Raw genomic sequence first — 23,377 nt, forward strand, 5'->3', positions numbered from 1 at the left:
ATGTTAGGAACCATTAAGAAAGGGATAGATAATAAGACAGTAAATATCATAATGCCACTATGGAAATCCATGATACGCCTTGAACACTGCATGCAATCCTGGTCACCCCGTCTCAAAAAAGCTATATTAGAATTGGAAAAGGTACAGAAAAGGGCAACAAAAATGCTTAGGGGTATAGAGTAGCTGCCGTATGAGGCAAGATTAAAAAGACTGTGACCTTTCAGCTTGGAAAAGAGACAACTAAGGGGGGATATGATTGAAGTCTATAAAATCACGACTGGTGTGCAGAAAGTGAATAAAGAAGTGTTATTTACTCCTTCATATAACACACAAATTGGGTGTGTCAATGAAATTAATAGGCATCAGGTTTAAAACAAACAAAAGGAAGTATTTCTTCACACAATGCACAGTCAACCTGTGGAACTCCTTGCCATAGGATGTTGTGAAGGCCAAAACTATAACTCAGTTCAAAAAAGAGTTAGATCAGTTCATGGAAGATAAGTCCAGCAATGGCTATTAGCCAAGATCAGGGATGCAGCCCTAGGCTCTGGGTGTCCCTAAACCCCTAAATTATTGTCTTTAGCATCATCTTCTTGTCACCATCAGCCGTGATCGTCATCCTTGCACCTTCCAAGAGCTGCATGCAGGCCAGGCTACAACTTTTATACGGTGTTATGCTGATGCCATTCTGCCTAAGGCATGGTCACTAGGGGTTTCTGCCCTTTTTCTAATCTGTAGCACCTCACCCTACTAATGTTGGGGTGCCCTTCTCCCATGGTTGTTAATCTTTTTGCCTCTAGTTCATTAGCACATAGGTCACTTAGTTACCATGGCATTCTCGGGGGTGGACATCTGCTGATGTCCCTAAGGCCTTTTCTACACTGCAGAGTTTTGTCGACAAAAGTTATATCACTTTAATTAAACTTCTGTTGCATGTCCACAGTATGCGCCTTGTGTTGGCAGAGTGCATCCACACTAGCAGCTCTTGCATCAACAGTGAGAGCAGTGCACTGTGGGAAATTATTGCAGGGTGCTTTGGGAACGGTTTGCAATGCCTCATGGGGCAGGGACAGCATCACATGATGCAACTTTCTCAATCCCTTCGTCCCACGGGCATCCTGCTAGATTGCCAGTTGCTTTTCAACTGAAGTGACGGAGGGTGGGGGGTGAGAGGAAGGGGGGAAGCATGTGTGGGTGTTGAGGGAGAGAGACAGAAACAGTGTCTGTGTTGGGGAGAGTGTCGGCATGCAGTCTTTAAGTTCAGACAGCAGCCTGAACAACTAATTCTGTCCCCAGCGGAGAGGGACATCCCCCCGATAAGCCCCCAGCTCTGCACAGCACAGCAGTCTCTACCCATCCCCCAGTAGCAGCAGCCCGCTCTGCCTGCCTGCCTGTGGTTCTGTGATTCCCTCCGAGTTCTCCCACAGCCTCCTCAGCTACTGGGAGCAGCATCCTCAGCAGCTCTGTGCATAGGTGCCAACTCCATGGGTGCTCTGGGGCTGGAGCACCCACGGGAAAAAAATAGAGGGTGCTCAGCACCCACTGGTGGGCCCCGCCAATCAGCTCCTCCCCCTCCCTCCCAGCACCTCCCACCCACCATGATCAGCTGTTCAGCAGCATGCAGGAGGCACTGGGGGGAGGAGCAGGGGCAGGAAGAGGCAGAGCAAAAGTGGGGTGCACTTGAGGGTGGGGGTGGGGCGAGAAGAGGTGGGGCAGGGGTGGGACCTTGGGGAAAGGGGTCAGGGGTGAAAGTAACTGAGGTCACTTACTGGTACAGGGGGGTGGCTCTGGCCCCTGGATGGGGTGGGACCTCAGGTGGAAGGGAGGGGGCTAAGGGGTCAGCGTCTCCCAGCCAGCCCTTGGCCTGCACCACCCAGGGCTCCCGGGTTGATTTAAAGGGCCTGGACCTCCGGACACCCTTTTAAATCACCAGCCCCAAGGCAGCTGCTCCCTTTGCACTCACACTACCTGTCAGCTGCCGGGGGTGGGGCAAAAGGGGCAGGGATGTTAAAGCGCTGCAGGGTCCTTTGCTGCGGCAGTGCTTTAATGTGGGCTGGGTGTGGGCCGGTGCAGGTTCTTACCGGTATGGAGAACCTGCCCGTGCCAGCTCACTGTCACCCCTGGAAGGGATGGAGTGGGGGCAGGGCCTGGGGCAGAGCAGGGCTTGAGCAGCCCCTGGAAACTCAGAAAGTTGGTGCCTCTGGCTCCGTGAGCTCTTCAGGCTGAGGAAAGTCAAAGTTTCCTGGAGCATAGAAGGGGTGGGGCGTGCTCATGCTTTCTGGGCAGCCTTCAAAACCGTGAGCAGAGAGGTCATGGTGGGCATTGTGGGATACTGGGGGAGGCCAGTTGTGTTGACATAACGAACAGCAGCGTCTACACTGGCACTTTGTCTACAAAACTTTTGCGCAAAAAGCCTTGTCTCTCTTCAAGGTAGGGTTGCGAGGTATCCAGTTTTTGACTGGAACGTCCGGTCAAAAAGGGAACCTGGCAGGATCCAGTCGGCACAGCTGACCGGACGCTAAAAGTCCGGTTGGCCGCAGTAACCAGGCTCTGCCACTGGGGGTGGGAGGAGCGGCAGCGGCGGCTGGAGCCCCATGGAGGAGCTGCTCTGTGCTCAGCTGCTGACACCTGACAGAGCAGTGACTGGCTTCTGGATGGGCTCCAAGAGGTCGGTGCCGCCACCTGGGGAGAATCCTGTCCCCGATTGCCCCAACCCTGCCCCCTCGCTACAGGGACCCACCCCTGCCTGCCCCTTGCTCCGGGGACGACTCTCCCCTCCGCCCTGCTGTGCCCTGATTGGGCAGGCTCCGCGTCGGCTCCTCCCAGCCTGGCTCTGCCGGCAGAGGTGAGACCCAGGAGGGGGGGGAAAGTGGGGGGGAGGTATGGAGAGTGAGCTGGGGGGAGAGGAGTGAGCGGGGGTGGGGCCTCATGGGAAGAGGCGGGGTAGGGGCAGGGCCTCAGGGGAAGAGGCAGGACAGGGAAGTGTGTTTGTTTTTCAGCAATTAGAAAGTTGGCAACCCTAGCATGGTGGGCACCTCAGTCTTGCATTACCTGGCCATGGTCTGTCTCCACTCGCTGCCAAAGGCTCCTGCTGCCCAGCTTCATGTGCCTCACGGGCTTTGCGCTCTCTATTCCCAGCTTGATGCACCAGCAGGTCATGAGCACCGAGAGCCGGTGCTGCCACCAAGTGTTCCTGCACGATGGAGCTGCAGAGTGGTCTCCTTCACTCTCTCGCCTGGGGTGGCTTTCTTCCCCACTATGCTCCTGGAAGATCAGCCAGTTCAGGGGAGGGCTCATCCACACCGAGAGTTGGTGCCACAACTGTAGGCAGGTCACCATAGTGGTGAGCCTCATGATCATGTGGATGCCACATTGGGTGGTGACCTTCCTGCTGGTGAACCACAGTTTGCCACAGCACCCTCCAGTCTTCATGGTCCATGCTGCTTGCTTGGCTGGTCCAATTGCCATGTCAGCCCTGCTGGCTTCTTCGGTTTCTCAGCCCAAGCTTGGCTCCAGCTGAAAAAAACTGGTCAGGGGGCACTAAAAGGCTGAGAGTGGAGGAGGCAGGTGTGCAGACCGGAGATCGCTGTCTGGGCTACAGCTACTAGCTGCCACTGACCCTCCTTGGAGACAAAGCCCTGGCAACGGGCTCGCTCATGACAATTCAGGCTGGAAATGCCAGGAGAACTAGAGCGATATGGAATTTTTCTTCCAAAAATTTTTTTGGCCAAAAAATGCAGGTTTAGGTCAACGGAAACATTTTGTGATGTCATATCAATTAGGCTGGATTGTTTCAATTAAAACCAAACCTAAAAAAAATTCTAAAAAAAATTCAAAATGTTTCCTTTTTAACATTTTCAAAATCATTTTCAACTTTTTGATTCCAAATGACTTTGTTATTAGAAAGTTACTTCGATTTTATTAAAATAAAAAAGTATAAAATGTTCCAACAATGTCCAAGGTCTCCTCCTACCCAAAAGGAATTTTTTTTTATTTTTTCAGTTTGTGAAAGAAATTGAAGCAAAATTTTTTAAGTTGACCTGAAACTATTTTTTTTCCAATTGTTTGGTACTGCAAGTGACCCGAGAGCTCAGTTATGCACACAGCCCTGCCTGTGTTATTGCAGAGCTTCCACATCTGGCTCTCAAAGCTCAACAGTGAGTGAAAATAGGGCATTCCCAGAAGGCCTCTTGGAATAAACACTGATGGCCACTTGGCCCTTGTTTATTCTGCCATTGCCACCAACAGCACTAGTGCAATGGTGGGTGACTGTCCACAGATGTCTAGGAGTGAAATACCGACCCCACTGAAGTTCAGGACAAAGCTCCCACTGATTTCCAAAGGGCGCAGTGTGAGCAAAAAAACTGGTTTCAAGACTGAGCTTGAAAGGGTCTGAAGGGGATGGTGTGATGAGACTGGCTACAGTGGCATGGAGCCGATCTGCAACTGCTAGTAGCAAATATCTCCAGTGGCTCGTGATGGGATTGGGACACTAGATGGGGATGGCTCTGAGTTACTAGAGAGAATTCTTTCCCAGGTGTCTGGCTGGTAGCTCTTGCCCATATGTTCAGGGGCTAACTGATCATCATATCTGGAGTCGAGAAGGAATTTTCCCTAGCTCAGATTGGCAGAGACACTGCGGGAGTGGAGGGGGGGGGGTTTCCTCTGCAGCATGGAGCACGGTCACTTGCAGGTTTAAACTATGTCAATGGTGGATTCTCTATAACAGGGGTAGGCAACCTATGGCACGCATGCCAAAGGCAGCACACGAGCTGCTTTTCAGTGTCGCTCACACTGCCTGGGTCCTGGCCACCAGTCCGGGGGGCTCTGCATTTTAATGTAATTTTAAATGAAGCTTCTTAAACAGTTTAAAAACCTTATTTACTTTACATACAACAATAATTTAGTTATATATTATAGACTTATAGAAAGAGACCTTCTAAAAATGTTAAAATGTATGACCGGCATGTGAAACCTTAAAGACTCGGCACAGCACTTCTGGAAGGTTGCCGACTCCTGCTCTATAACTTGACGGCTTTAAACCATGATTTGAGGACATCAGTAACTCAGCCAGAGGTTAGGGGTCTGTTAAAGGAGCGAGTGGGTGAGGTTCTGAGGCCTGTGATGTGCGGGAAGTCAGACTAGATTATTATGATGGGCTCCTCTGACTTTGAAGTCTGTGAGATTTTTCAGAGGTGCTCAGCGCTGCCCCAACTCTGCTCTGGTTGAACTCGATGGGTATTTTACCATTAACTCCGATGGGAGCGGAGCAGGGCCAACACCGAGTCTTTTTGTAACCCCCATTCTTGAGCGGACAATACAATGGTTATTGCAAGAATGGTTTTAACAGCGCCATGGCTACGTCAGCCATTACTGTGCAAGAAAATCGGATCCTATTTATACCCTGTTAACATATATAATTGAAATGAGACATTAATTGCTTAAAATCATAGTGTACTTGTTAGAGCTAATTATCACTGAGTCAAATTAAGTGCTGACAATGATTATAGGTAGTGGTGACCCAGTTTCAGTGTGTATGTTGCATTGTTTTCTACTATATATTGGAATATTTGCTGTTACTTGGTTCTCTGCCCTGGCACTAATTTGGAGGAGCCACAGGCCGTGTGAAGGACACTGCGCACAGGTGAATCATTCTGTGATGAATGTAGACTCCATCGCTCATCTGACATCAAGCCAACGGGGTGACAGATGGGAGATTTCACCACAGAGACCCATCTGGCCATGGGGAAAGCAGTGAGGAGAAAGCAGAACAGAAGGCCCTACTGTGCATGGGGTGGTCCTTTGCTATGCACCAATGGAACTCCAGTGAGCTGCTGCCCAAACCCCTTGTCACTTAAAATTCTAGCTGGCTTCCAGCTAAGGTCTCCAGGGAGGAGAAATGGCACTGGGTTAACCCACTGCGCCTCTCACTACCCCATGCTGCTACAAGGCGAGGCATATGCAGGAACAGGTCCAGCATTGCTTTATTGGCACAGCTAGCTTAGAGCAATATTGGGCATCATGTGGCAGCAGCCCCATGCTACTGACTGCCATTATAGTTGGTCACCTTAAAGGGACACTTTAAACCAGCCAGATCCTTCTCCTGTGCCGCTGCATCTCCTCTCCGTCTACCAGAGCGAGGATAAATGTTGCAGGCAGGAGGAGCTGGCATCTGTTGTAGAACTGATAGATGAAATTGTTTAATTGTTCACTTTATTAATGTAACTTCTGTTCACAATTCACTGCACTTGCCTACATTGTAACTTCTGTTCACTGTTTGCCATCCACTACACTTGTCTATATTGTAACTTCTGTTCACTGTTTGCCATATTATAATTCAAACCCCATTTAAAAACGTTTACTCTATTTTGTAAATGCTTCCTCCAAACTTCATTTTTGCAAACTCTTCTGTAATCTTATTAGTTTAGTTTAGCTGTGTGACTCAGGTATGTATGGATGATGGAATCAACCTCCAGCCCCAGCCTGTCCTGATGAAATAGAGTTCAAACCCCACCAGCTGAAGATGCAGACAAGAGCCCTAACAAAGTAAGAAGAGTCCACCCTAAAAAGAAAAGATGCAATAGAAGCCAGGTCCCAGGCTGAAAGTTACGCCTGCAATTGACGGGTGATCAATCACCAAACCCAGAGGCAGCGTGACGCAGCAAGACCTATAGACTCTGGATTCAAACTAAAGCCTACAAAAAGGATGGGTGAGATGGAAGACTTTGAGAGGTAACATTCTGGTGCCAACATGGAAGGGCATCGGTGCATGCCCAACAGAGACCCAGCTAGTCCTTGTGCCTGGCTTTCCTGGCCAGTTAGCCACCACAAGCCACGAACTCAAGCTATGTCCAGGACTGGTAACTATGCAGCAGCTGCAGAACATCTGATGGATGTGTGTGTGTGTGTGTGTGTGTGTGAATGTGTGTGTGTATAAGTATTAGGTATAATGTGTGTGTACAAGGATTAAGATATTAGTTATTGTTCATAAATCAAATTATCATAATAAATGTGGCATCTTTGTCTTGCCACCTGAAAAGATCCTATGTAGTTTTGTGTGTACAACACTATTCCGGGCCCTGCAGATTCACTGTGTGATCTTAGACAGGTCAATTCAATGTTCGAGGCTTCAGTTTTCAGATCCGGTAAGTGCGGGTGGTCCTGCTTTGAGCAGGGGGTTGGACTAGATGACCCCCTGAGGTCCCTTCCAACCCTAATCTTCTATGTTTCTATGATTCTATTTCTCACTGGGAGGTCTAATCCATTGGCACTTATAAAGCACCTGGAGATCCTCTGGTGGGAAGAGGCTAAATTAGAGATGCCGCATGGTACAGACAGAGAAAACATGGCCTGGAGCAGTGAGGGGACATGCCCAAGGTACCAGACAAAGCCAGTGGCCCTCACTGCCTCTTGGGGCTGTGGAATGAGGCCGTGCTTCCATTCACCACTTGCTGTCACTGGCCCTTCCAGGATGTGGAACTCCTCCCACGCCCTCCTATGCTAGTGAATCCCAAAGCTGATGGTGCTCTGTAATAGAGGGAGTGTGGCCCAGCAGGTAGCACTTAGCACCACGCTCCTGGCCTCAGTTCCCAGCTCTGCCAGTGCTGTCCTTTGCCACTGTGGCCATGTCACAACTTCTCTGTGCCTCGGTTTCCCCATTTGGAAGCTAGGGAAATGATACTTGGGGTCCTGCTGGCAGCGGGAAGCTGTGAGGCTCTTAACGGCTGGATTGCCAAAGGGATTTAAGCACCTCAAGATGTATAGAGGTGCTTAGTGGCATTTTCAAAAGCACCTACCCGCCCTGATTCCAGTAGGAGTTAGGCACTTCAGTGGGGCTGTGTGAAAAACCTCACTCGGCACCTCTGTGCATCATTCAGTGCCTAAATAGCTTTGGAAATCCAGCCCTAAGGCACTAGTGTTCGTACAGCATTTGGGGACCGTTGAATGGAGGGCTCTGGAGAAAGGCCAAGTGCTCTGGGACAGGATGTAGAGGGGCGACTGGTTGCTATTACGGCAGCTGACAGCCCTTCCCAGGCCACATGATCCCAGCCTTTGTATGGAAGCTTCGATCCAGCATTGCCCACGGGCTGGATCCCACCCACTGCTCAATCGCAGCCCCCCGACCCTGCCGACGCTGCAGCAGAGGAAGCGGAGAATGCAGCACGCCCACTGGGAACTGCTGGCGAGGGTTACGGAGGTATAAATTAACAACCCCCTTGGCTTGAAAAATCCTGTCAGCGGCTCGTTAGTGACCACGAGTGGTCGCAGGGGACTTGGTTCTATGTGTCTTTGGAAAGCTGAGGATTAAAATAGCTTCCCCCTTTCACACACTCCCTCACAGGCAGCTTTGGGACAAGTCTGCACAGAGAACTGAGTCTTTCTAGCCTGATTTGCACAGCCCCAGGGAGCCTGGGGGAAACCGCTCTCTTCCCTCCCCATTTCCCATGTGGCCAGGGAGCATAATATGCCCTGCAGCTGCTGACACAGCCTAGAAGGCTTCAAGCGCTGCCCTCGCCCAGCCAGCAGGCCTGCGTCTGGGCTCCTGAGCCAGGTGAGTTTCTTCCTCCAGATGCAGGTGGTACAAATGGCTCAGTCCCTGGGGAGAGAGAGAAGGTGTTTCACTGGCTTCAGAAGAGCCATTTCTCTGCAGCAGTTGCTGGGTTTGGCACAGGGATTGCAGCAAGTGTCCATTAGCTTGGGTGTTCAAGCCGCTGCAGTTGAAAGATTGAGAATGGGACCCACCAAGCCAGACACTGGGTGCGGAGCTGCCTGAGCTAGCAGAGGGGAGACGCTGAGTGATGGGCTGTGCTAAGCCAGTGTTTTCTCAGAGAGAGGCACCTCGCTCTGCTAGTGATCCAGGAAAGGGAACCTGGAGGCAGGTAGCTCCAGGCACTTAAGGCGTTTCTTCTGGGAATGAGTTAGGCTTGCTCCACTCAGAATGGCCAGAGGAGGTGCCCACCTGCTAACTCTTAGCCCAGTGGTTAGCACTCTCTCTCCCCTGCGAGGTGGGAGAGCCCTGTTCAAATTCTTCCTCCCTCTGTGGCAGAGGGGGGAATGGACCCTGGTTCTCCCACATCCCAGGTGTGTGCTCAAACCGCTGGGCAGTGGCACCAGCACCGCTTTCTCCTTCTCTGGCCAGATTGCAAATGGGACCTGATCTGGTGAGTGGCCTCTAAGTGCACCTACCACATCTAACTACCCTGCCCACGTCTTTTGGGGCCAAATGCCTCTTTTGCTGGGCTCTGAATCACTCTGGAGTAAGTCAAGAGGGAAAGAGGCAGAAACAAAGAGGCTGAGGGACTTTTAATCTGGAAAACATAGCCAGGCAGTTTAGGTGCCTGCAGGGGCCAGGGGAGTTTTGCGGCTTGCAGTGGAGCCAAAACTGGGACTTGGGTGGCTATGGATCATTGTGGGTCTGGCCAAGGAGCTCAATCTGTTCAGCTTAGCCAAGAGAAGCTTGAGGGGTGACTTAATCACTGAGAGCCTACATGGGGAACGGATACTGAACTGGCTCAGAGCCAATGGTGCAATGACTGGAAGCTGAAACTAGACCAGGTCATACTGGAAACACAGCATCTGCTTTTACCAATGAGAGCAATTAATCAGTTTACTGAGGGTCATGGAGGATTCTCCATCGCTGATGAGCTAAAAATCAAGATGGGATATTTTTCTTTAGCAAAGATCTGCTCTCATTCACACAGGAATGAATCCAGGCAGGTCCTGTGGAGGGTGCTGTGCAGGAGGTCAGGCTAGATGATCACAATCAGGAGCGGCTCTAGGCACCAGCAAAGTAAGCACCTGCTTGGGGCAGCCCATTTGCAGGGGCGGCACAGGAGCTGAGAACCAACAGGGGGCTCTGGGAGCTGTAGTTCATTGTTTAGCTCCCTGCCTATAGGGCCAGCCCTGAAGCAGAGTAAGAACTACATTTCCCAGCATTCCCTTGGCCACCACCAACTGGAAAGGAAGGAGGGGTACCTCATGCGGCAGCGTGGTGTGAGTGGTAGGGAGACCATATGTTAACATTCAAAAAACAGGACACTCCATGGGGAGTTTAGCCCCACCCTGCCACCATCCACTCCCTCGGACTGCCCCCCACAGAAACTCCAATCCATCCAACTCCCCTCCCGCTCCCTGTCCCCTGATCACCTCCTTCCGGGACCCTGCCAGTAACTGCCCCCCCGGACTCCACCCCCCCATCTAAGTGCTGCTGGTCCTTGTCCCCTGATTGCCCCCTCCCGGGACCCCTGCCCCTAACTGCCCCCCAGGACCCCACCCCATATCTGAGCCTCCCTTCTCCTTGTCCCCAACTTCCCCCTCCTCAGACCCCCCCCAACCTCCCCCCAGGACCCCACTCCCTACCTGTCCCCTGACAAACCCCTGGGACTCCCATGCCTATCCAACCGCTGCCTGTCCCCTGACTGCCCCCCCAGAACTCCCTACCCCTTCTCCAACCCCCCAGCCCCCTTACTGTGCCACTCAGACCAGCATGTCTGGCTCCGTGCAGCTCCAGACACGCTGCTGCATACATGCTGCTGTGCTCCCCCGCAGAGCCCACAGCCCCCTCGCCCCCCCCAGCACCTGCCTTCCAGATGTGAACACCTCAAAATTCAGGCGTGCTCAAGCTCAGTTTGGGCAGCTGTTACTTCATTTCTCTTAAATCAAATATACTGATCCACTGTAACTTGCTGTAGAAAAAGTAGGATAAGATCGAGCAAGAAATGCTTCCCAGTGGTTATTAAGACTGGAATTACTATTTTCAACAGCCATTGCCTTGTTTTTTTTTGTTTGTTTAAAAGGAAGACACTCATATTGCATTGGAAAATTCCCCATAGAAAGAAAGAGTAGAACAAAAGAATAATAAAGGCACCTCAACTTTTCCTCATTTATGGAGGACAGTCTTATAATATGCATCCAGATATCCTCCAATCACACAAGCTGAAAATTGTTCCACTTTACTGCAGTTCTGCAACCATATGGGAACCAATCCTGTCTGTGTTTTGTGCACATCCAAAATTCCTGCTGAATGACCTGCCCTGGGAGCGAATTACCAGTGACCCAAGGCTGCGGTGGAAGGAGGGTGCAGGTGGGGGGGGGTAGAGCCCAGGGCTGGGGTGGCAGAAAGTGTGGGGGGGCACTGGTGAGGGAGAGCCCAGGGCTGGGGTGGCAGTGGGGTGGGGGGAGGGCACTGGTGGGAGGGAAAGGGGGAAGCCCAGTGCTGGGGTGGCAGGGGGTGTTGGTGGATGGGGGGAGAGCCCAGGGCTGGGGCAGCAGCAGGGTGTGTGGGGGGGAGCCCAGGGCTGGGATGGGGGTGTCATAACCTTAGTCCCAGATTTGGACCTTAGCGTCCAAATTATGGGGGTTAGCATGAAAACCTCCAAGCTTAGCTACCAGCTTGGACCTGGTACTTGCTGCCACCACCCAAAAAATTAGAGTGTTTTGGGGCACTCTGGTCCCCCTGAAAAACCTTCCCTGGGGACCCCAAGACCCAAATCCCTTGAGTCTCACAACAAAGGGAAATAATCCTTTTTCCCTTCCCCCCTCCAGGTGCTCCTGGAGAGATACAGAGACACAAGCTCTGTGAATCCAAACTGAGTGACTCCCCCTCTCCGTTTCCAGTCCTGGAAACAAAAGTACTTTCCTCTTCACCCAGAGGGAATGCAAAATCAGGCTAGCAAATCCAACACACAGAGATCTCCCCCCCTGATTTCTTCCTCCCACCAATTCCCTGGTGAGTACAGACTCAATTTTCCTGAAATTTCCCAGTAAAGAAAACTTCAACAGGTCTTAACAGAAAGCTTTATATAAAAAGAAAGAAAAATACATACAAATGGTCTCTCTGTATTAAGGTGACACAATACAGGGTTAATTGCTTAAAAGAATATTGAATAAACAGCCTTATTCAAAAAGAATACAAATCAAAGCACTCCAGCACTTATATTCATGCAAATACCAAAGAAAAGAAACCATATAACTTACTATCTGATCTCTTTGTCCTTACACTTAGAAACAGAAGATTAGAAAACAGAACTACTTCTCCAAAGCTCAGAGAAAGCAGGCAGACAGAAAACAAAGACTCAGACACAAACTTCCCTCCACCCAGAGTTGAAAAAATCCGGTTTCCTGATTGGTCCTCTGGTCAGGTGCTTCAGGTGGAAGAGACATTAACCCTTAGCTATCTGTTTATGACAGGGGGGCAGCCAAAATTTTTTTTGCTTGGGGTGGCAAAAAACATAATGCTAACCCTGATCACAATGGTCCTTTCTGGACCTGGAGTCTCTGGCGAGAGCTGAGCTGTGTTCCTGTTTTACAATGAGAATGAACAAAGCGGCAGAGGGAATGAAGCTGTGAGCTAAAAGCCAAGCCAATGGGGCAGGTGTCCTAATTACTAGTCGCACAATAACACCGTAATTCATTGAGTGGATGCAGAGGATTCACCTCTAACTGGCCTAGGTGATTGAGCACCCAACATGGAGCCTTGCACGTCCAGGCGACCAGCTGCTCTCTGGGCCAGGCTGGCAGAAACTAATCCTCATTAGAACCTGGCACCTCTTAGGTGGCTCATGTGCAATGTGCCTAGAGGGGCACGGTCCCTCTCCCAGTGCCCTTTGTTACTCAGCAGTGTCAGGTTGGCAGCCAGCAGAGAAGCCAGTTGAAGGGCGTGAGTGAGGGTGGTTGGGGCCTGGGAGGTGGTGTGAGTATAGAGTGAGGTAGGGGCAGAGACCAGAACAAAGGACCAGCCCTAGACTAGGAGAACTCCAGGAGGCTGAGAACATGGGAGTTTCTGAGCTAGGGCGAATGTGGAGACCATGTGGGTCTGAAGGCTAAGAGTTGGCTCTGGGTCCTGTATACCAGCGTCCTCCCTGCTTTAACTCCACCGACTCAGTTATTGGATCTCGTCACGCTAGGGTCTGAGCACTCCACAAGCATTAAATCACTTAGCCTTGCTCCCGGCCCCCGGGAGGGAGGTCGGTGTCATGATTTCCCCTTCGCACAGGAGGAACCAAGGCACAGAGAAGGGAATTGACATTCCCACGGTCACACAGTGAACCCAGGACAGAACTAGGAAGAGAATCCAGGAGTCTTGATGCCTAGAACCTGAATGCAAGGCCGGCCTTTCCTCCCAGTGAGCTGACAGGACACATACGCTGCTTCTGCAGTGCAGATGTTGTAGAAAAGAAAGAGAGACGATGGAATCTTCATCTGTTCAGTCGACTCCCCAGGGCAGGGCACTGGAGAATAAATGGCTTGGCTAGAGAGATGTGGGGAGAGTCGGACGGTATGGGAGGGGGCACAAATGGATGAGTTTATTTCCAAAGGTTATTTTCTCAAAACATTTTTCTGCCTAAGCAGAAGGAGGCTCAAAGAGCTAGTTGAGGGGTGGGGGCAGGAGGCAGAGGTGGGCCTGGCGGTTACCTAGCTTCATCCTAGGTTTTATTTTCTGGCTACTGTACCTTTACATTTCCACTGTTTGCAGATGGCTGATTTCTGGTGGGTTCAGATGGCTGCGTAGTGGGGTGTTGTACTCACTCTCATGGGGATCTTACTCCTGTTCCTTCCTGCTTTGTTCTTTTCCCATAAGTTAAAGTCAAGAGTCACTTGGCCTCACAGTACCTGGCTGATGTCACTGCGTGTGAAACAGCATCTGCTTGTTCAGGGCTCAGGATTCCCGCCCCTCCAGTGGCTGATTGCAAGTTCAAAGAACAAGGCTTTTTGTTTAACTAAGGGGGGATATGATAGAGGTCTATAAAATTGTGACTGGTGTGGAGAAAGTAAATAAGGAAGTGTTATTTATCTCTTCGCATAATACAAGAACTAGGGGTCACCAAATGACATTAATAGGCAGCAGGTTTAAAACAAACAGAAGGAAGTATTTCTTCACCCAATGCACAGTCAACCTGTGGAACTCTTTGCCAGAGGATGTTGTGAAGGCCAAGACTATAACAGGGTTCAGATAAGAACTAGATAAATTCATGAGGGTAGATCCATGAATAACTATTAGCCAGGATGGGCAGAGATGGTGTCTGTAGTCTCTGTTTGAAGAAGCTGGGAATGGGCGACAGAGGATGGATCACTTGATAATTACCTGTTCTGTTTGTTCCCTGTGGGGAATCTGGCATTGGCCACTGTCAGAAGACAGGGTACAGGGCTAGATGGACCTTTGGTCTGACCCAGTATGGCCATTCTCATGTTCTAACCATGTTCTCCAGCCCATAGCAGCTTGACCAGCAGCAAATCGGCTCTTTCTAGTGCAGCAGCTGGCTAAGCAGGCAGGAACGCTACAGCAGCAGGGACCAAACCTGGCTCTTCTGGATCCAACAGCACACGTCTCTATTCCTTGAGCTTATTGATCCAGCTTTGTGAGCCAAGGCTGGGGTGGCTCATGAGCCGAGTAGAGGGGGTGGGTTAAACTGGGAGTCCTGAAGCAGCTACACTGTAGTGTGTGCTCTCAAAGAATCAGAAGGGAAACAGGAATAACTCATCCCTTAGAAAGGATGCTCCCTGCAGCAGGCAAAGGTGCCCAATACGCAGAACTGAGCAAGACCTGGAAGCTGCTGTTTTGCACAATGGGGGCAGGGGATGGGCAGTAACTCAGTGGCCGGAGAAGAGCCATTCGGGAGTAGCCTCATGGTGAATGATGATGGCAGACTGAGCATCGTTCTGGCGACATCCCTCTAGCGAGGTCACACCTGGCTAGTGGATATGCACTGGGTGATCCCTGCCCATATTGGGCTAAGCACAGGGCAAGGAGTCAGGACTAGGGTGACCAGATGTCCCGATATTCGGGGCTTTTTCTTACATAGGTGCCTATTACCCCCCCTCCACACACACACACACAGCCTGTCCCAATTTTCACACTTGCTGTCTGGTCAAGCTAGTGGGACTCCTGGAGTCTGTGCCCTGCCCTTACTGACTCCTTGCATGACTTTCGGTAAATTAGTGTTCCTGTGTGCCTCAGTTTCCCCATTTGTAAAATTAGGCTAATCCCCTTCCTGCCAGGACTGCTGCTATGTTTGTAAAGTACATGGGATGGCCAGACAGCAGTTATGACAGCAGGACCCAATGGGTATTATTGGTTATTATTATTCTAGACTCTGTTGTTCCGCTTTCATTAAAGCTGGAATGATGGATTTCCCAGCCACCACAGCCGTTGTCTTCCTTGCCCCCGACAGCTCCCTGAATGACACCACCGCACACGGCATGGAACACAGCTTCCTTGGCTTGGCCATGAGGCAGCTCAGATACATCTTTGCTGCTGTCTGCAGCCTGATCTTGTTAGTTGGTCTTGTAGAAAACCTGTTGATGCTGCTGGTCCTGATCGAGGGTCTCCAGAGCAGCAGCAGCAGCAGCCACATCTCCACCTTGACCAGCACCCTCATGATCAGCATCACCGTCTCTGACCTGCTCTTCCTTCTCTGCAATGTCAAGGTGTTGCTGCTGACTTTTCTCCAGGAGGACTGGCAGATGGGGGTGGCCGTCTCTGTCAGCAGCCAGAGCCTCTCCATGTGGACTATGTTCTGCAGCTTTTACAGCATGGTGGCCACATCCATCCTGCGCTACGTGGCTGTGGTCCATCCCACCTGCTCCTTCTCCACCAGTAAGGTCCAGGGGCTCCTGCTGTGTATGAGCATGTGGCTTTTGGGCTTCTTCATCTCCATCCCCAACTGGCTGCACCAAAGGGTCATGGTGGTTGGAGACACCCATTACTGTGTGCTCCTCCTGACCCCGGAGCAAACCTTCCTGTACTTCCTCCTCTTCAGGGGCATTGCCTTTCTCCCCTTTGTGCTGCTGATGCTCCTGTGTTACTCCAGGATTGTCCAGTTCCTCTGGTGCCGGAACACCCACGTGGTCCATTCATCAGAGAGCACCCAACTCAACCAGAAGGCCACTGTCATGATACTGACCGTGGTGATTGTCTCTGTGCTGATGTGGATACCTTGTTCTGTGGTGATCTACCTCTCTGCCACTCACCACCTCTCTCAGACGCCTGCGGCTTTCGTGTCCTCCAGTTTGGCCATGGTGCTAGCCTACTCCAACTGCTCCGTGAGCCCCCTCATCTGCTTCTCCCTTTCGGACCAGTTTCGGGGCAGCCTGAAAAAGCTGCTCTTTCGGAGAGGCGCCAGGTGAGCTGGAACACGGAGCAGGCAGTTCATCTGCGGAGGAGTGGTATGTAGTTAAGAGAGGAGGCGGGTAAGAGGGGACGTGGTGGAAAGATACAAAGTAATGAAGAGGAGGGAGAAGATAGACTGGGTGCTCCTCTCTACTCTTTGTGGTAAAACAGGAACTAGGGGGCAGCCAATGGAACTGAAAGGCAGCAAATCTAAAATTGATGAAAAGGAAATTCTTTCTTTCTTTTCGTTTCTTTTTGTTTCTCCACAAAGCATAATTAACCTGTGGAACTCATTGCTACAAGATATGACTGAGCACAAAAGCTTAGCAGGATGGAAAAAGGATTGGACAGGTCTATGGATAATAAGAATCACTGTTGTGTTAGGAAAAAATAGAAGGGATTAAACGTTCAGGGCATGATTCAACATCTTAACTGACATTGACTCCCTGGAGTCAGGAAGAAACTTCCTCCATGGACAGGAATTGCCCACCAGGAGGTTTCCTCTGAAGCAGCTGGGGCAGGGCACTCTCCCAGTGATGATTCTGGACTGGATAATGCAGTTTGGCCGTTCCTAGTGCTGCAGGCCTGTCTAAACAGCAGCGAGCGCTCGCTCTGGGTTTTGTGCATTTTGGGGCCCCTGCACAGACTTGGTAAGTTCGTGTTATTGCTCGAGCATATTTACTAGACACCGGGGCTGTCACTGATATCACGTGATCCTCAGCGCCTCCATCTCGCATGACAGAACTCCGGCAGATGCTATAGAAAAGAAAAGCAGGTTTGTACTGAATGCTTGTCTCGCCACGTTGGCACTGGACAATTCACAGGTCAGGGATGACCCAGACCCTCCAATTTACTATAGAGTCCACTCAGTGTACAAGAAATGTTACACCTCTGTGCAAGCCAGAGCTCAGGCCTGCACTCCTTGTTCCCCAGCCCTTTGGAAGCCAATAACTGGGAGGATTGGACCCAAGTTGCTTCTTTGCTATCACAGGGTTGTTGCTAGAACCACCTGGGTGGTTGCCGTGCAGTAGCAAACATGGTGCCCAGCAGTAAGTGTTTGGGAGGCTGGATCTCTCAAGTTGTCCCTTAGGAGTAATCAGGCACTAAAAGGCTCTGTTGCACCTGACAAACCCCCTCTCCCAGCCCCCGACAGAAGCGTATCAGAAGGGCCTTCCTGCTTATCTGATTTTCAGTTCTTTGGATTTGCTCTTGCTGCACTGAAATTAATACAGCCTGTTGCCACAGGCAGGAAGAGCAACATGTGCCTTGTGCTTCCAAGTGCCACACTTCACCTCTGCTCTGGATATGATCAAACCCTGGAGGGGAGTATTACTGTTGATATGAGCCCCCCAATCCCAGGTCCAGGGTCTGCAAGTAGTTCCTATTTTTTTCAGTGCCCCCAGAAATTAAAAAAAGCTAAACCCTGAGCCAAGAATTTAGGTGGGAAGGGGATTTTAGATCTGGAGTTATGGTTCAGCCCATCATGAAAATAGGAGCCACTATCAAAATCTGGACTTGGGATAGTGGTTTGGGCTTGTCCCAGCAGTAACTCTGACCCATGGAGGATGTGATCACACCCATGCAACATTTTCTAGTGTAGACAAGGCCTAAGTCTGGCCAGTGTCTAGAGGCCGGGGGATGGGGGGGGTGTCCCCGTGGAGGAGGAATTCCAGCAAAGAGCGGCTACTGCTGGAAGTTGGTTTGAGAAACAGAACCAGGATCTTCCACCATCTCAGCCTTGGCCTGATTCTGCTGTCGACTTGGATGGGAGCAGAGGTAGGACAGAGCTGAGTGCTACTGAGATTCCCACTTGAGAGCTAGTAGAGTTTTGTGCTTTATTGATTAAAAGTTAGTCACGTATGTTAGGGCTGGGCTATGATTTTCAACACACATGCACACACACACAAATACATGCACACACATGCACACGCAACCTTCACACACACACCCCTGAAGCCTCATCCCCCATTTTCTTTTTTCTCTGTGTGGGTTATTACAGCATCACTGCACCTGCCTCACTGTTCCTCAGGGCCTGGCAAATCTCATGAAACGCAGACCAATTTCTGCAGCAAAACAAATGATCCCCAGTGCTCAGCATCAATCATAAATATGAATGCCACTGAGTGTATGCAAGCCCCTAACATGGCCATTTTTAAAAATTCAGACACCGGCTTGACCTAATGGCATGGCAGCATGAGTGACTGGCCTTCTGTCTCTCTCGCTCAGTTCAGGAGACAGCCAGAGAGAGACTGGAGCAAAAGGCTTTTATAACAGACAGATTATTTTTGCTGACAGACTCTAAGAGAAAGAATGGCCACAGACCCTGGATTTCTGCATTCAGATGAGAGACGTGACTATCAAGACAACTCCCACATGTCCAGGCTCCCACTGTCTCGGCTCTTCCCAGCTCCCGGCACCGACACAGGCTGGCTCACACACGTAGCCTACAATCCACCCACTAGCACTCTAGAGCCAGGACTTGTGCCACCCCAACTAGCAAGGATTCTTTCTTGGGTTCCTAATAATAAAACAACAGTACTTGGTACCTTCCATCCGTGGGCTCTCAAAGTGCTCTGCAGAGAAGTCTCACAACCTGGTTTTTCTCCTTTGCAGATGAGGAACATGAGGTAAAACGAACTGCTCAAGGTCACAGTGGAAGGCCCTAAGCAGAACCCGAGTCCTGTCTGCTGAGCACTGGAACACACTCTTAAGCCACTAACAATCTCCCAGTGAAGTTAATAAGCCAGGGGGTGGCCAAACTTACTGACCATCTGCGCCACATACAACAATCTTCAGAAGTTCAAGAGCTGGGGCCCGCCTGCCGGGCTTCAGCCCCACTCCTGCTGAAGCCCTGAACCACAAAAATCCCTCCCTGTTGGGCAGAAGCCAGAGGCAACATGTGACCTTCCCCCCACACCCCTATTTTTGCCAGGGTTTGCTGGCCCCACTCTGTTACCTGGTGCTGCTGGTCCTAGGGTGACCAGATAGCAAGTGTGAAAAATCAGGACGGGGGTGGGGGAGGGCGGGAGTAATAGGAGCCTATATAAGAAAAAGACCCAAATAAAATTGAGACATCTGGTCACCCTAGCTGGGCCCCTTCCTGCAAGGCAGCTGCTGGAGCCAGCAAGCTGGGAGCTGCAGCCATGGGGAGAGGCAGCTGCAAACAGCTTGGAGCTGCTGCTTTTGCTGCTGCTGCCTGTCCTTGCAAAGCTAAAGCAGAGGCCACTCCCTGCAGCTCCCCTGCCTCTCCATGTGCAGCTGACACCTGGGAGCTGCTGGGAGGGGCACTGAGGGTGAGAGGGGAATGCCTGGGGGTGTGACTCAAGCTGTTGAGGGGAGTGAACTTTTTAAGTGTGCCCCCCCCACTCTCAGCAGGCACCAATCGTCTCTTGCAGAAGCCCTTTGCCCCACCCCTGCACCCTGAGCTCTCCACAACCCCAGTCTGGTAGGTGGAGAATGGGGGACAGGGGGGCTGCATGCAGCTCGTGGGCCACAGTTTGGCCACCCTTGTAATAAGCTGTAAAGTGCTTTTGTTTCTTTAGAGGAGGAAACAAATGTTCATCCCTCTCAGCGATCCAGGAGAGGGGCTGGCCATTGCAAAGCACATGGGGGCGGGGGAGAGGGGGTGCTAGAGTCCCTTTGCCAGGTGTAAGCAGAGTGGGGCTGCTTGTGTTGTCGGCAGGCTGCGGGGTCGGGGCGCCGAAGCAGGGCTTAATGCACAGACTCTCAGTGCATGTTTATGTGATGGCTGGATGTGTCCAGACAGGAGACGTGCAGCAGCAGAGCCTTTTGAGGCACTCGGGGTCACAGGGCGGGTGTGACACAGCCCCTCACTGGGCTGGATTACACCTCAGGACGTGACACCTTGGCTTGCTGGTTTTTAAAGTCACACTAATACCTATTCCTGATCCTGGGGCCTGACACTTTGCCCCTGGTGTCTGACTTTGTTCTTATTCCTGCCCTTCCCTAGTGACCCCCCCCCCAAAACCCAAGAACCCAGAAACCCCCTGCAGCAGAATTTACGCCCACATTGAGTCCCCAAGCAGCTAGGGCACAGCGCACTGCTGAAATGCTACACAAGGCTTTAACAGCCATCATGCCCTAATTGTCAGTGTGTGTCACCCTTGGCCAGCGGGGCCCTGATCCTCGCTAGGAACCCTTGGGTGCAGGGCCGGCACTTCCATTTAGGCGCCCTAGGCGGTCGCCTAGGGCGCCAGGATTTGGGAGAGCGGCAGACTGCTCCGGTGGACCTCCCACAGGCGTGTTGGTGTCACTAAGCATAACCCTGCGTAACTCGGGAGGGTGGAAGGCCACAAGGGTATGGAGCCTTCTTGGTTTAGGCCTCAGCAGACAAAAGTCCCTCCATGTTTGAACTTTAATCGACCTAAAAGGCCAGGTGTAACAGCCGTTATCAGTTGCAACAGTTCTAACTGGTCTAAAGCAGAAATAATGAGGCCTGTGCACCTTTAGCAGAAGGACAAGATAACTAGCAGAAGGAAAACTTACTAACGAGCTGCCACGGCCAAGATTACTTAATGCACCTGCGCTTATGTAATTGCTACAGGGAGAGGAGGAAGGAGGGGGGGGGAAGAAAGAGAAAAAAAAACTTATAAAAAGGGAAAAGCCGCTTGTGTAGGGGTGTTGGATCTGAGGCATGTCAAGTCTCCCAGCACTGCTTTGAGATCTCAAATAAACTTTGCTTGCTTCTCCACCCTGGTGTGTTTATGGCGCTACGCACTCTGGGCAACGAACCACTGTTGCTTGCCTCGGGCACCCTCTGTGCCTGCAACAGTTTTGGCGTCCCTGGGTGGGCGGAGGCGAAAATTAGCCTTGCCCGGACCCCTCTTGGAGGTCAACGGATCGCGGTGACGACCGACACCCAGTGCACACCGGTGACTTCACCGGGGGCCTCCGCGGAGACGCAGTTCGACCGACCCCAGAGGGCACAATGGTGCAACGCGCTCGAGAAGTGGAGAAGCAGTTGAGGGCGATGGTGAGGAACTGGTCCCTTGGATAAGGTAGGAACAGTCCAGTGGTCTGGATTTTTGCCTGTTAGGACCTGGGGACGCCCAGTGTCACCCTAGGATATGGGGCAGAGACAGAGTATAGGCAGGGCACGGTGTACACCCTTAGAATGCATTCTAGCGAATTGGGAAGTGTTTGGATCAGATCCACTAACTAAAAGCAAACTGAAAAAGTTCTGTATAGTAGACTGGCCTCAGTATCAACTAGAGGACAAGAAAAGGTGGCCACTGGAAGGATCACTTAATTATAACACGATCCTCCAGTTACTCCTGTTTTGTCAGTGAACCGGTAGCTTCTGAAGCTGTTTGTATGGAGAGCTCTTGTAAAAAAAAAATCCCCCACCGTAGCTCCTGTTCTTCCCCCTGTCTGGCGGAGTGCAAGGATTCAAAAGCAGGTTAGGGATAGTGCAGGGACAAAGGAGGAACCTGTCTAGAAAGGGGAGACCCTATGTCCTACCTGCACTCTCTCTCTCTGTTGTAGCTAAAAAGCAAGATCAGATGCAGAATGGTACTGGGGGCCAGTGTGAGTGACTGTTACCGGAAGACACCCAGAGTACCCTGTGAAGCAAAAGCTCGTGACCAGGACAATTCTAACGCAAGCCCGGTAACTAGTGGATCTTTAGGAGGTCCGACCCATGGTGGGCTGACTCAGCCTGGCATCATGCGGTGAGGAAGCTACCTGGGTCTAGGAGTGTGTGTACCCATCTTCCCTTCCCCTTTCCTTTCCATGTGGGCTACTGACAGTCTGATCATCTCACTGGATGCAATCAGAGTAAGCAGCGCCATCTCCCAGAAACTAGCCGACGCTCTTTGCTGAAGGGAGGTGTAGGAGGGTCGTGACCATCCTCGTCAGCAGAGTGAGTGCCCTGTAGGGAAAAATCCTTAGTTTATGAGCCGCTAGTGCGGACAGGGCACCCTCCCTGTGTGTGTAAGTGGAAAATGGGTGGGGGGGCAGTCTAAACATTCCACTTCACCCCCTAAGGGTACCCGCCCATATTACATGTATGTACATTATGGTTCAACAACCTGCAGGTATTTAGAAAATCGGCATATTTACACGCGTGAAAATCCATCTAAACAATGCCCACTAGAAGGTCCTTTAATCTAGATAAGATCATACATCTAAGAGGAGCGTTTAATCACCAAAAAGCCTTGACACAGTGTGAACAAATTTGTCTATTGAGGAAAGGAATGGGTTAATTTGAAATTCAGCTTGGCTCAGGGATAAAAAGAAAGTTGCTCTGCGTTCAAGGTCAAGAATCAACGCAGACTATGCTAAGTACAAAGAAAAACTGCTTTCGGCCCCAGCTGGCTTTGGAAAAGGAAAATTTACAAAGGTGAACCAAAGGCAATATAAGTTACAGAACTGAGATTACGTTTGCAAAGCTTAACTGTCCAGTAAGATCCAACAGTGTGCCTTTGTGACCCCGGAGCCGGTGTGGCTTGGTGACACCAAAGAAGCCACAGGCAGCCGACCTGGACTGGAATCTCTGAAAGAGACGCCGCAGGATATTCCAGGGTGTAAGAGAACAGCCCTCCCAAGAGCAGAAGCATGTTGGAAATTCTGGACAAGCTGTATATAGGATAATCTCCCGTCCACCGCTCCCCCTTCTCTGAACATTATCCAGAGAAGTGGCCAGTCTGGACGTACGTGTGTGAGTATGAAAGGGGCTTAGGGCTTGGGGCATTAATATTTTCCTGAGTGATGTGGGAGCGTTCCCAACACTCTCCGTTGTTGTTTTATTATTTTATTAATGAAGCTTTAAAATTCAGTTATATGGTGTGTTTTCTTTATCTTCCCCCAACGATCCTGTAGTGTCAGCCTGATCACCTGACATGAGAGATAGATTGGTAACAGAAATTTGTCACAGTTTGGTGAGCAATTAAGAAGGGGGGAGCCCTGCAGAATTTACACCATCTATTTGTTTTACCCTTGTTATTTTATGTTTGCTTTGCTTGGTACTATTGGTGTTATATGTTGAGAACTGCATGAGTAAAAGCGAGCCCTAATAGGATAAGGAAACGCTATCTGGTTCTGGTTCTGTTCTGTTTAACCGGTTACTATTGTTTTTCTGCTCTGTTCATTTGGGCGTTAGGATTGTGGGCAGAACTGAACCTCTCGTTCGTAATTCCTCAGAGTGGAAGCCATGCGTGCGAGGAAGCTCTGAGGTCGAATTGAGATCCTTCTGTCCTGTCCCCTGTAGTGGTCAGTGTATAGAAGTGGGAAAGCTTAGCTTAGACTATA

General features: G+C 50.8%; 1 protein-coding gene across 1 annotated transcript; it reads left to right on the plus strand.

Annotated features, from left to right (window-relative positions):
* The first annotated feature begins 15,123 nt into the window (after positions 1 to 15,123).
* Positions 15,124 to 16,125, plus strand: LOC115651257 (galanin receptor type 2-like). The gene has a single exon (XM_030562193.1). It carries the CDS (start codon positions 15,124 to 15,126, stop codon positions 16,123 to 16,125), a length of 1,002 nt encoding a protein of 333 aa, XP_030418053.1.
* Positions 16,126 to 23,377: the final 7,252 nt, after the last annotated feature.

The sequence above is a fragment of the Gopherus evgoodei genome, chromosome 4 (genome assembly GCF_007399415.2).
Source record: "Gopherus evgoodei ecotype Sinaloan lineage chromosome 4, rGopEvg1_v1.p, whole genome shotgun sequence".
NCBI classification, from domain to species: Eukaryota; Metazoa; Chordata; order Testudines; family Testudinidae; genus Gopherus; species Gopherus evgoodei.

Coding starts and splice junctions, on each gene's coding strand:
- LOC115651257 (XM_030562193.1), top strand. CDS start 15,124: ATGGATTTCCCAGCCACCACAGCCGTTGTCTTCCTTGCCCCCGACAGC.